The sequence below is a fragment of the Hibiscus syriacus genome, unplaced genomic scaffold (assembly GCF_006381635.1).
Source record: "Hibiscus syriacus cultivar Baekdansim isolate YM2019G1 unplaced genomic scaffold, ASM638163v2 tig00000765_pilon, whole genome shotgun sequence".
NCBI classification, from domain to species: Eukaryota; Viridiplantae; Streptophyta; class Magnoliopsida; order Malvales; family Malvaceae; genus Hibiscus; species Hibiscus syriacus.
The window spans coordinates 503,783-517,241 of NW_024061821.1; the positions used below are offsets into that span (position 1 = coordinate 503,783).

General features: G+C 35.8%; 1 protein-coding gene and 1 pseudogene across 1 annotated transcript; both read left to right on the forward strand.

Annotated features, from left to right (window-relative positions):
- Positions 1 to 3,007: 3,007 nt before the first annotated feature.
- Positions 3,008 to 5,147, forward strand: LOC120216550 (1-acyl-sn-glycerol-3-phosphate acyltransferase 2-like). The gene is made up of 6 exons (XM_039213930.1): positions 3,008 to 3,052; positions 3,161 to 3,319; positions 3,852 to 3,977; positions 4,404 to 4,496; positions 4,673 to 4,759; positions 4,866 to 5,147. The coding sequence occupies exons 1-6, from the start codon at positions 3,008 to 3,010 to the stop codon at positions 5,103 to 5,105; spliced, it is 750 nt and encodes a 249-aa protein (XP_039069861.1). The 3' UTR covers positions 5,106 to 5,147.
- Positions 5,148 to 8,123: 2,976 nt separating this feature from the next.
- On the forward strand, positions 8,124 to 13,090 carry LOC120216558 (annotated as a pseudogene).
- The last annotated feature ends 369 nt before the right edge of the window (positions 13,091 to 13,459 follow it).

Consider the following 13,459-nt stretch of genomic DNA (forward strand, 5'->3'; position numbering starts at 1 on the left):
CAATGAGATTCTGTTTAGGATTGGAATTTGGTGTGGATTTAGTAGGCAGTGGTACTGAAGTTGTCTTGGAAGTAATAATGGGGTTTGGGTAGGGTGGGACTTTAAAGGAAGGTCTCAACTTTCTGTTTTCAAACTCCACAGATAACTCATAGAGCTTAGCTTGTTTACATGCCTCAGATAAATTTTTAGGATCTAAAGCTTTTACTCTATGTTTGATGTCTTCTCTAAGTCCACTTATAGAAAGTGACACAAAAAAATCCTCACCCAAAGTAGGATTCTGTAACAGCATGTGTGGTTGCAACTCCTCAAACTTTTCTTGATAATCTTCAACAGATCCTTTATGAGTAAGCTTAGTGAATTCCTCCACAATGTCAGAAAAAGACCTATCACTAAATCTATGACATAAATCAGCTTCAAACTCATGCCATGTTACATGATGCTTCTGCATAATATAGCCATCAAACCATATTTAAGCTTTTCCTGTAAGATACATAGTAGCAACTTCCACCCTCTGATCTACAGGAACATTGCATAAAAAAAATACTTCAAACACTTCTGCAACCATCCCCTAGGATTTATCCCTTCAAAAAATGGCAACTCAATTTTGGGTCTATGCCACATAGTCCCTACACTGTTAAAAGAACCCCCTTGTCCCCTGTTTTCAGCTTCCGTCCATGCATCATAGGTCTATTGTTACTGTTTTCACCCACTTGATTTTCAGGCCTATAACTGTTCTTAAGGGCTAAACAAGCATCCGGCTTATCATTCAAAATCCACGGTTCCTCAGGTTTATAAGTGAATCTTGATTTATATCCTTTTCTATAGTCACTAAAAAATGATTTCTCTCCACATTTTTAGAGTTATTAAGAGTATTTACCTGATCACCTGCAGATTGCTCTTGTTCACCACCTCTACCAGTTAAAATCTTCAACAGCTCCTCCACATAACCTTGATTAGTTGACATTCTTGCCTCTAGTGCAGCAATCCTGTTTTTCTGCGTCTCCCACCATTTGGGTGGATTAGTTTCATCTTGACCTTATTTCACCAAGGCTGTTAGTTCCTCCATCTGTTTCTGCAACCCCGATAAATCAGCTTCCATACTCTGGTTTTTCTTTGTCATGCTCTTGATTTACTTGCCAGAATCAAGGCTCTCGATACCAATTGTTATGGTTTGGGATAGATAGAAAAGAATTTGAGAAATAGGTAATAGGAATAGAGAGAAAATTGAGAGATTTCAGAGAAGAAAAGCGTGTTCATTCATATCCTGAGGAAAATACATCATCCCAGCTCATTTTTATTTAGTTACAATCTATCAGAATCTTAAGGATGCCAGCTGGCTGTCCTTTGTAACTGACTCTAACAATTTCCTTCCTTCTTCATTTGTTTAGCAGATAAGGACTATTAGGCTCAGCTATTTTAATTTCCTTGGGTCGCTCCAATTGCTTCATATCCAATCCATTCCCGCTGATCTGCTCTAGAGGTAAGTTATCTTCATTTCCTTCACGTGCCAGAATTCCCAATCCCTCATTCTCAATCCCTAACCCTCGTCTCATTTCCCCCGATTCTCCCTCGCCCTCTTCGTGTTCTCGCCTTTCTCCTCCCACCATGACATGACCTTAAAATTTTCATGAATATGGTCATATAAATTTATGAAATTTATCTAGGTGATGAATAAACAAGCTTCCTGTCGAAGCAGCAGTTTATTCCTTTTCTTATCTACTTTTGTTTATTTGGCTCAACTTCTGATTGTTAACATTTTCGTCTTCCTTTCTTTTTACCCAAAGCAAAATGATGAAACAAATGCTATTATGAGTTTGCTATAGTTAATTTTGTTCTTTATAGTGACAATTAGATAGGCCATACATTGAAGTGATTCAAGTCTAGATTTTTTTTTCTTTATTTTCCATCTGTGAATCTCACTGTATAAAGAATCAAGTTTAATTTAGTTGTGCTTAGTTATGAAGAATAGAACCATGTCTGATTGTGCAAGTCATCGGTTGGTCAATGTGGTTTTCTGGGTATCTTTTTCTGGAAAGAAAGCTGGGCAAAGGATGAAAACACATTAAAGGTGGAAGTTTTCTTTTACTTTTGTTGATGCATGTTTATTAAGAGTTACATATAGTGTTGTCAAGGGAGCTAGGCTCACTCGAGGCGCTAAGACCTCCATATAGCCTGAGGCACAAGGCATGGAAAAAGTGCTCATCGGACTAGAATAAAACACTACATAATATATAATGTATAAAAAATATTATGTAATACATGTAAATTACAGTACATTGACACAACAAAGTATACTGTACAAACTATGAACCCAAAAGCTTGTTTTGAATTCTTATCCCAAAAGAGTTACTATAACATAAAAGCAGAGACAAAACATACATTGCTCTGGTTTTTATTACTACAACAGATCAATGTCTTCTATTTTAAACAACAAAGTATACTACTGTAAAATCAAACATAAAAAAGAGAAAAGAGATGGAAAATAGAAGAGTAGATAGAGAATAGGAAAAAAAGTGGATGTAGACAGAGCATTAAGATTGAAAGAGATTAAGTGAGATCGAAGGTTGTTACATCACAATGTTTTAAACTTGTTTTGAATTCTTAACCCAAAAGAGTTGGTGGGTCGGACTAATTAATAAAATAAAGATAACATTTATGGTATTTTGGCTTTCAAAAGAAAAAAAAGGAACCTGAAAAGTCCGAACGGCAAAGCTGGCTTTTTCTGTGCTTAGAATAAAGTGCAGTGCATTCAAGTGCAAGACAAGTGTTGCCTCTTTGAAAGAACCTCGCCTGGGAGGTTTTGAGGGGCTTTTGATCCTTTTGGATGTGCCTGAGCGCATAGGCACACACCTTCATCATTGGTTACCAATGTTACTTGGACTCATGCGCAAGTGTCGGATATGGATATGTATCCGACACGGGTATTCTTAGATTTTTCCATATATTTGGAGGATCCTTGGGGATCATATCCCCATATCCGAGTTTCGGACACGGTACTTCATGAAAAATGAAGAGCCCAGACTATGTAGCTGGTTACATATACCTCTATACGGTATACAGATATAGTGACCATAAATATTTCTGTGCTGTGTCCTTATGCATGCTTGATTTCAAATTACCTCAGCTATCTTGTCAAAATCTTGTGGAATTATATTTGCAGGCAGGCCTACAACAATTGAGGGACTTTCCACAGCCATTTTGGCTGGCGCTTTTTGTAGAGGGAACTCGCTTTACGCAAGCAAAGCTTGTAGCAGCTCAAGAATATGCGACCTCACAAGGATTGTCTAGACTTAGAAACATTTTGATTCCTCGTACTAAAGTTGGATTTTGCTGATCTGGTTTTCTTCAATTTCTTATCATCTTTATCTAGGTATCATATATATATACGTATCATGTATGTCTCTGTGTGTGGGGAACTGTCGGTCTAGATTCATAATATTCTAATACTACCTATATCATTTTGTTAAATTATAGGTTATTTTTCATTTTTTATTTTTTTTAATGCATGTCTGTTTTAGCACTCTTTCAGTTCAAGGTTCATAATATTTTTACCTCAAAGCATTATAGATTGATTTTGTTGTAAACTCTTGCCAGCCACTAAGTTTCTGGCCTTGCAAGTTTGCTTCTTTTGCACATGTTCCATGCTTAGCCAGCCTCAGCTATGATAGCACTGTCACATATGTTCCCGGTCCTAGTTCAGAGTTAATCATGTTTGCTGTAGTTTTACATTTTTGTAATAATGAAGCACTTTATTTTGAAAATAGCCACTCTCCTCTTATAGGCCCTTACTAATTGTTATTCCATATGAAAAACATATGCCTGAAATATCAATATTACTTGTGTTGCATCAGGGTTTTGTTTCAGCTGTAAGTCACATGCGTTCATTTGTCCCAGCCATTTATGATGTGACAGTGGCTATTCCAAAAAGCTCACCTTCACCTACAATGCTTAGACTTTTCAAGGGGGAATCTTCCGTGGTAAGTCAGAGTTCATCCCAAATGTAAAACAAGTCAAATATTTTTGCATAATTGTGCATGGATTTTGAGTATTTACAAGGACTTCACTTCTAACGATGTGAAGGGCATGCTTCTTATCTGATCTTTTAGAATCCAAGGAGTGAAGGCCAAAAGTTTGTTGGCCATGAGCATGTTAGGAATCAGTTAACTACTTGTGGTTTGTGGCAACATGGAATTGGTTGAGTTGCAGGTTGAAGTATGGAATTGGAAGCAACCCACTAAGAATAGTCATAGGTCATACTGAAATAGTATTTGCTTTACCCATTTCTTTTTTTATGGCGGAAACATATATGTTACTCTGAAGCTATGATGATTAAACCTACCGGTATCATTGATCTTTGTATTGGGTTTGTTCATCTGTTAAGATATATTCTCTCTCGTTTGCAGGTGCACGTACACATAAAACGACACCTCATGAAGGAACTGCCTGAAACGGATGAGGCTATTGCACAATGGTGTAAAGATCTGTTTGTGGAGAAGGTATTATTCATCTAGTTGTGTTAGTAGACACTGTTTCTCAAAAAAGAAAAGAAGAATTACTCTAGCCTTGACAAGCTTGTGCATTGTCATGTTTTTATGTGTAACAATTAATCATATTTGTTCTTGTGCTTGCGGTAGTTATGCATCAGTTTCCTACTCATTGTTTTTTTTTGTAGGACAAGTTGTTGGACAAGCACATTGCTGATGATACTTTCAGTGACCAACCATTGCAGGATATTGGTCGGCCAATTAAGTCTCTTCTAGTGAGGCTCTTTCTTTTTCTTATTAATGAATTTTCAGTTAATGTGGCATTGTCTAGCTATTTCAGTGTCATAAGAGTTGTTTCTGGAACTAACATGACTTGGTCAGGTTGTATCCTCTTGGGCATGTATCATGGCTTTCGGGGCTCTCAGATTCCTCCGATTGTCATCACTTTTCTCCTCATGGAAGGGCATTGCATTGTCGGCAATTGGCTTGGCCGTTATTACTGTTCTCATGCAAATCATGATTCGCTTCTCTCAGTCAGAGCGTTCAACCACTGCCAGGGCTGCAGCAGGAAAGCTCAAGGAGGGGGAGAGTTCAGTGGCAAGACGGGAGAAACAGCAGTAGATCGAGCTCCCTCCTCCATATGGGCAGGAACTTATGTATCACATTCACTTACATTAGTCCGTTTTCATTTGACATGTTTCCGAACATATTTCTTATGGTCATGAGATGACAGAAGTTTATATGCATTATCAATTCTTTTCTTTCTGGTAAATTTTGCATTAGACAGTTAAAATGACTGTAGCAGCAATGTTTGTATTATGATAATTGGTGTTATTATTCTTCTTGTGCTTGTGATTTTGAAGGGCATGGGAAAAAAAGACTCGAAATCTGATCTATGATACTCTAATATATATATATTATTTGTGATCTAGTCCCCTCTCTTCTCTGTAACCGGAAGCTTGCTGATTTTCATTGATTCCTAGTTTGCATTGTTTCCTTAGCCTAGTCATGTCAAAATGATTAGTGGGGGTCGTTAAATTTCTAAGGTGGACTGGAGATACAACCATGACTGTGAACAAATGCAGACGGCGGTGAACTCATTTGATCTGGTGATGGGGTTTTGGAGGTGATGCGATATCAGTACAGTTGCAGAAAAGCTTTGAGGTAGTACGTGATACCGAAAGGAGAGACACCGAGGTTAAAGATGTTGGAGCAAAGCTTAAGACACAGAGTGTTCCAGCAAATGGGGATGATGGAACAAGAAGCTTGGAGTTTCCCTTCCAACTTTTTTTCTTCATCTCATAACATTTTATGTATATCATATGTGGTATAGCTTTACTTTGTGACTAACGGACCCAGCATTAGTTAATATTAAAAAGCAACTTTGTTCAAGCATAATTTCATAGAGATGACAGTCCTTATTCACATATTAGTTAGAAATTTACGACTAATATCTTCATAGTTCTTAAACATATTAGTTAGAATTTTATAAGTGAAAAAAATAAATAAAGTAAGATGAACATGAAATTCTATGTATCCTTCAATTTTGATATATATTCTAAGATTTTCGGTGTATAATTTTTTCTTATAAAATTTATACCAACAACCAGTTGGTCTAGTAATATAAGGCATTAGGTCCCTTAATCAAGGTCAGGGGTTTAAATCCTGATGTTTGCAAATGGAGCAAACTGGGTTAGGAGGGTCACCCTTACCTCTACAATACCCGATATGAATTAGTTGGTTAATTGATCAGATGCCAATGATTAATTTTAAAAAAAATAATATTTTGATTAAATTTTAAGATTAAATTAGAAATTAATATTTTTAATAATATATCTCATAATTAATGTAACAAGAGTGTGATCAGAACATAACAATTAAAAGTTAAGTAGCCAAAATCAGAAGAAAATAGAACAAAAGGAACCATTTAATATAACTTGTTCTTATACGTAGGTATGTTGCAGACGGTGGTGGATTCTTCCTTTCACAGATACTCAAACACGCAACGCAACAGATCTCATTGCCACAAAATGGAAATAAATAAATATCACACCGTTAGATTCATGTGGGCCCGATCCACCAGAATCCCGCCAGCAAAATATAGAAAGAAATTCACTTTCAGCTTCTTACAAACTTCAAATTTTCCCACCATCCAAACATTATTATTCTTTCACCGAAACAAAAATATCTCCCGAATTTTGATCTCTTGAAATCCTCACGACTCTTCGGTTTTCTCATCGGTTCTCATCCATGAATCGTGGCATTCCCAGAAAACCGAGTGCCTCATTTCCCACTGCTTCTTTAAACCGCAACAATAATCATCATCCATCGGTTAAAACAGAGGCCCCTACGCAACAATCCACCACTCATGACCTGATCAAGTCGCTAACAAAAGGGGTTGTTGGTTTCGCCGCTGCGGCCACGGCTCTGGCCTCTGTTTGTAGTGATTCTCCGGCTTTTGCTGAGTCCCTCACCGTTGCTTTCCTGTTTCCCGCGCTCAAGAGGTGTTTTGTTTTTCTGGCTTTTACTGTCCGACATGATTTTAAACATTGAATTGGGTTCTTGTGTGACCGTCGAACACAGTTCAAGTTCAAAGAACTCTTGTGGAAGCTTGGGGTTTGATAAGAGAAACATTCGTTGACCCTACGTTAATCATCAAGGTAATTTTTGTTTCCCATTATCCTTATTTTTTTCCCACTACATGAGGAATTGATTAAGCAGTTGCGTGTTTTTTCTTTTCATTAAAAATGGAAAATAGAATAAGCACTAATTTTTTTAATTTTCCAAGTAAGCTCTTTTACTTTTATTGTATTCAAGGCTCTTACATTTATATTAAAAAAATCCTTATTCTAAATGGTATACTGATTTGCTACAGTCAACGCTGACTGGATTTTTTTTTCTCCACATAGAAGCTGCTATGGCCTATGCTTCTGGCTGAAGTTGGAAAAATTAGATTTGAATTCCTTATGGATAATTAGTTTTCACAGATGTCTGGGAAGGTAGTGATATAATATAAACATAATATTATATTTTTCCCCTACTTAGGGGAGTTCATTGTTCGGATTTAACTAAATTGATTGACCGAACCAAAATTTAGTTCGGTTAATTAGCCGATTAATGGATGTTAGATTAGTTAACAGGTAAAATTTTCAAAGTTCGATTATCAGTTAATTTGGTTCGAAATCAGTTAATTAACCTAATTAATCGAACATATTAAGTATTTAATATATTATATATATTACATTTATATTTTAAGCTTAAACCCGTTAATAATTAAGACCCAACTATTTTTTAATCACACTAGACCCAGTAAACTTTCAAGACCCAATCAAATTTTAATCCAAATGAAAAATACCTCTATTAAACCTAAATTAATCTAATTAAAAAAACTTATAAAATATTTCGGTTAATTTGGTCACCGATTGAATTAACCAAACTTTGTTTGGTTCGGTTAATAATTAAAAAAAAACGGTTCAATTAACGTTAAAGAAAGAGTTACTTAATTTGTTTTGACTAACTCAGTTCAGTCGGTGACCGAATTAACCTTTTGAACACCCCTGCCCCTACTTTTGTTACCTAGGAACTAAGAAATAACATATGGAAGTAAATAAATTTTGAGAGCTACCCTATTGCAGACTGGGATTTGAAGTTGCAGCAAACCATGGTGGAAATGTTTCCCTTGAAGTCAGCTGATGCCGCATACGGTAATCAGAGGAATGCTTTCAACTCTTGGAGATCCCTTCACTAGGATTATCAGTCCAAAGGTATAACAATCTGCTTCTTATGAATTGTGTGAACTCTGCTGTGGTTTAGCTAGGATAATTTTGTACCATACTGATACTAAAAAATAAGATGAATTATGATGTGGCTACTCATTTGTTATGCCATTTCATCTTGCCAAGTTACTATGTGTTCTTAGGGTTACTCAATTCTTGGTGATTACATTATTTTTCAATTTTTTGATTGATGAATCTACTTCAAAGGATTACCATACCTTTCTGTCACATTTTTTCTCTTTCAGGAGTACCAAAGTTTTAGAATTGGAAGCGATGGGAATTTGCAAGGAGTTGGCCTATTCATAAGTGTTGAACCAAAAACTGGACACTTGGTGAGTGCAAAAAGCTTATCTTACAATACCAACCTGCTGGAGGAGACCAGAAAAAATCTGTGTTCCAGTGACAATCAATTTAAATTTGTTTAATTCACAAATGATAACGGATTGGAGGTGACGAATTTTCCTTCTGTATTATTGAAAACTGATTAGCATAATTTCTTCCCCGAAAGTTTTCAATTTTTGTTGGCATTAACGAATGATTTCTACCTTCTGCTCAAATTGGATAGTCATATGTATGTTAAAAATATTTCCTATTGACATTAATCATAAGTTCAAGCATTGTGGTTATAATTTATTTAAACCATGCAGGTTGTTTTGTCATGGTAGAGGTAGCCCTGCTGCTCGTGCTGGTATACATGATGGAGATGAGTTGATTGAGATTAATGGTATGAATGTTATTGAGCTTTTACCTTGCCCATCCACGGTTACATATACAATTTTCATTATACAGATTGTTTTTGCTTTATCAATTCAAGTTCAGAAATGCATCATGCCTATATTTCTTTCTTGAAAATATGAGAGTGAAAAGTATCTTTTTTTCCAAATGTTATAACTTAACTCTGCTTAAGTTTTCATGCTGTTTTTGATGTTTCAGGGAAGAGACTTGATGGTGTTGATAGTGAATCAGCAGCCCAGAGGCTTAGAGGCCAAGCCGGAACATCGGTTACAGTGAAGCTCCACAGAGTAATTATCCATTCTGATTCTCTGTAATCTAAATGAAGATTAAGTCAGTAATCTGCATAAAATATGATCATTTATATCTTGACAGGACATGTAGCGATTTGAGATCAGGCTTTCTTTAAATTCATTGCACTAAGATCAAATACAGACATCTTAAACTTGTGTCAGGGATTAATTCCCATTATAGACGAGCATATGTAGACTGCATATGAAGATTGTTCAACTATGTATTATTTATACATGCATTGTATTTATATATATATTTTTTTTTTTAATTTTCTGACTGTCGGAGGTCTTCCACGGAAGCTGCTCTCAACCTGGCGTTGGGGGCAGCCTACTACCCTACCTCCCCCTTACCCCATTGCATATGGGAATAGGGTTTTGTTGTTGTTGTTGTTGTTAAACTTGTGAATCTGTTTTTAGACATTGACTGAAATAGAGTTGCAATGTTCTATCCCTCCCTTTATCACGAACTAGTAGTTATAATCCCTTTGCATTCATAGTGAATCTAAGTAACCCTGCTTCAGAAGCCTGGTCCTAAAGAATTTCCTCTGCATGTGGACGATGAAAATTTATTATCTCCTTACTTGGTTGAACTTTACTGCATAACCTATGTCACAAAAGCAAGCAATATAGTATTGTGAAAGTGGCATAAGTGTTTGTATCTCCTTTATAGTGACATTATTATGTTTCATTTCAACTCTTGAGTTCATATTTTCTTCTGGGTATTACTTGTTCTAGCCAAAGAATTAGGCCAGGTGATCTAAATACATTATTGGTCTCTCATAATGCTTTTATGCTTAATAAAACTGATGTTTTGTTCTCCAGAGAATGGTTCAGGAAGTGGTTCAAGTATCAAAGAGGTAACAAACCATTCAATATTCATTATGCAGGCATTGCTATGGTGTTTTTAAAGGCTCCTTGTGGTTGTTGCTTTTCCTTCTTCTTTATATATAAAAATATCACTTTCAGAAAAGTTCATTTATAAATGGATACTTCTTCGAAAATATTGTTTGTTTCTGTGTTCAAATGCCTGTTCTTTTGTTCTTTGGCTTCTAGAAGAAAAGTAACAATCACGTGCCACCCATCATTTTTGTTTGTAATTTTACTGGTATTGATTGTTTCTCAACAAATAGAAAGGAAAGTTGAAAATTGGCTATAGTAGTCAAGGAATTATTCATACATTACTAGATTGTAAGTATAATGGAATCTTTTATTATATTTTTTTATCTGTTAATTTTGAAACATGGCTGTTCTACTTGAAGGTCAAACTACCTCGTGAGTTAATTAGGCTTTCACCAATATCCAGTACTGTCATCCCTCATAGAACCCCAGATGGCCGCCTAACAAAAACTGGTTACTTGAAGCTAGCAACATTCTCGCAGGTAATAACCAGTTAACTAGCCTCTTTTTGTCATGCAAAAGTGACTGTGAAAGTAATGGTCTTATAATATTGACTTGAGCTATTTTACTACCAGATAGGTTAATAAGGACATTCATCTTCTTCTTTGACAGACTGCCGCTACAGATATGAAGAATACAATTCATGAAATGGAGAACCAGGGTGTACAATCATACATACTTGATTTGAGGAACAACCCGGTGATTTTTCAGTCCTTATTTGTTGATTGAAGATAATTTTGATGGAATTTCTGTCCTTAAATTTGTCCTCCCAAATCATTGTGCAGGGAGGTCTAGTGAAAGTTGGACTGGATGTTGCCCAGATATGGTTAGATGGGAATGAGACTCTCGTGAACACAATTGACCGTGATGGCCATATGTCCCCCATTAACATGGCCAATAGTCATGCTTTAACACATGATCCTCTTGTTGTTCTTGTGAGTATTGACACTTGATATTCAAAATTTTCCTGACAGGAATAATTCAAAATCTTAATATAAATTCAAGGGGTTGAATGTCGAAGTTTCATCAATACAATAATCTTTCATAAAAGGATTTGAAAATAAGTTTTAAAAAATTGATTTTTCTGGTTTTCTTTTGATTCAACTGGTTCTTAGCTGGTTTGTGAGTATTGGACTGCATGGACCACTGATTCCTGGTTCAACTGGCTGGTTCAATCTATAGTATTGACAACATTGGAATTATTGACAACTTGGAATTATTCTTATTTTTATGTTCTTTCCTTTTTGTGTGTTTGCACTTAAGTTCTCTGAACACTTTATCGCTTCTAGTCCTATATCATGGCTTAGCTGGATCATTGGTCAACCATTCTTGTTGTTATTAGACAAATTTTATCAGAACATGCATCCATTGTTGTCTAATATTGCGTTTACATAGTTGAATAAATCTGAAAGTCCCTTTATTCTTGTTCAACCGTCTACCATAACTAACCTAGAACATGATGACTTTTCTCAAACAGAGTTTTGACTAGCTCGTGTTAGTAGACAGGTCAGCCGGAACATGATAAATATTTTAATATGTAGCTTCTCAGTTCATATCAACCTAAATTGAACTAGTTTACCATTTTTCTTAGTTTAAGGATTTATAAGTGTATTGTTTTCTCAACATAGATAAGGATTCAGTTGAGTGCATGAACTACCACAAAAAAGAAGTTTAAACCAATATCCAGAAATGTGCAATGGCAAGATGAAGTTCAAGCCAAGTAGTATGAATTTGAGAAATGCTTAAATGCATAAGAATGCTTGTAACTCATAACTATGTCACATCTTCACCAAATTGATATACTTTTAGGATGTTTTTGCAAACTCTTTTTCTAGATTATAGCACTCTCCCTGAAAGTTTTAGCAGAATCTTGGAAATTCTGTTTGAAATCTGAAAATGTTTATTGCATCTGTTTATTTTAATTTCCATTACGACTTTAAAGCTCTTAACAACAAATCATTTTACTATCTGTAATAGGTGAATGAGGGAAGTGCGAGTGCAAGTGAGATTTTGGCAGGTGCACTACATGATAATGGTCGAGCTATCCTTGTGGGCCACAAGACTTTTGGTAAAGGGAAAATTCAGGTAAGTTTAATGTTCAGTTGGTGTGATGGTAATTCATCTTTCCATTGCACATTTAATTGCTCTGGATATTGGTTTAAACTGGTGGATAGTTATCCCATCCAAAGCAATGGGACTGAACGCCGACAGTGCTTGTTATGTAATTCGTTTTGGCACCACAAATGCTATTAATTTATATCATCTAGTTTTGCTTTAATCCTACAAGTGATGGACTGCATTTCAATTGTTTTCCAGTACTGAACTTGGCCATTTTGTCGACTTTAATTGAAGCCTTAATCATTCAAAGCTTATTCGACATAACTGTTGAATGAATTTTGCTGCAGAGTATCACAGAGCTACATGACGGATCTGCTCTTTTCGTAACGGTTGCAAAGTATCTATCGCCTGCTCTTCATGACATAGATCAAGTTGGCATAGCGCCTGATGTACAATGCACAACTGACATCCTCAATCCACCCAAGGAAACATTGAAAGAGAAGAGCCCGGCCTCGTCTCTTGAAGCTGATTCGTGCATCATGGTAGCAGAGCATGAGCTGGACATCCAAAAACCTAAAGGTACAGCTTCTTGAAACGCCCAAGTCTGCAGAGTCGAAATTTCTTATCCTAGGAACCAGATAAACTGTATGCTTTACTCAACTATTAACTAGTATAGTAAATAGTAAGTTGTATATCAGTAGGAATTGGACCAAACATTGTACCACTTGTGCCTCCCGCATAAGACAACCCCATGTGCTGGGGAAAGTAACAAACAATTGCAGCAGATGATTTGTATAAACAATTCATTCTATTTATAGGGAAAAGATGAAAGAAGTTTGCATTTTGTAAATGTTGGTTCTTATTTTTCAACTTGCAAGAGGTGCAATAATTGTGATAAACAGTGGAATGCCCTTTACATCAATTTATTTTGCTTTAAATATTTTATCAAAGAGTTAAAAAGTATAGTAGTTGTTGGAACACAAGTCTTAATCAAGAGCAGAAACTGTCCAACTGTGATATTATACCACAAGTGAGGCAGTCGAGTAGAAAATGACACAAGAGATTTGTCCTTTCGAAAGCACGGGATATAGTAATGTTAGTTTACAATGACGAGAATGAGATGGTTGAGTTCTTCTTACTCATCAATGCATTAAAAAAACTGGAGCCAATTCCATCCTACAATCAAAGATGGACCGAAAGGTGACTTTCGTTCTTAAAA

Excerpts from the sequence above, each read along its gene's own strand:
- LOC120216550 (XM_039213930.1), top strand. The coding sequence starts at position 3,008 with ATGAAGAGCCCAGACTATGTAGCTGGTTACATATACCTCTATACG. Across the intron at positions 3,320-3,851 it reads TTTTGATTCCTCGTACTAAA|GGTTTTGTTTCAGCTGTAAG; the intron begins GTTGGATTTTGC and ends GTGTTGCATCAG. Across the intron at positions 4,497-4,672 it reads AAGATCTGTTTGTGGAGAAG|GACAAGTTGTTGGACAAGCA; the intron begins GTATTATTCATC and ends TTTTTTTTGTAG.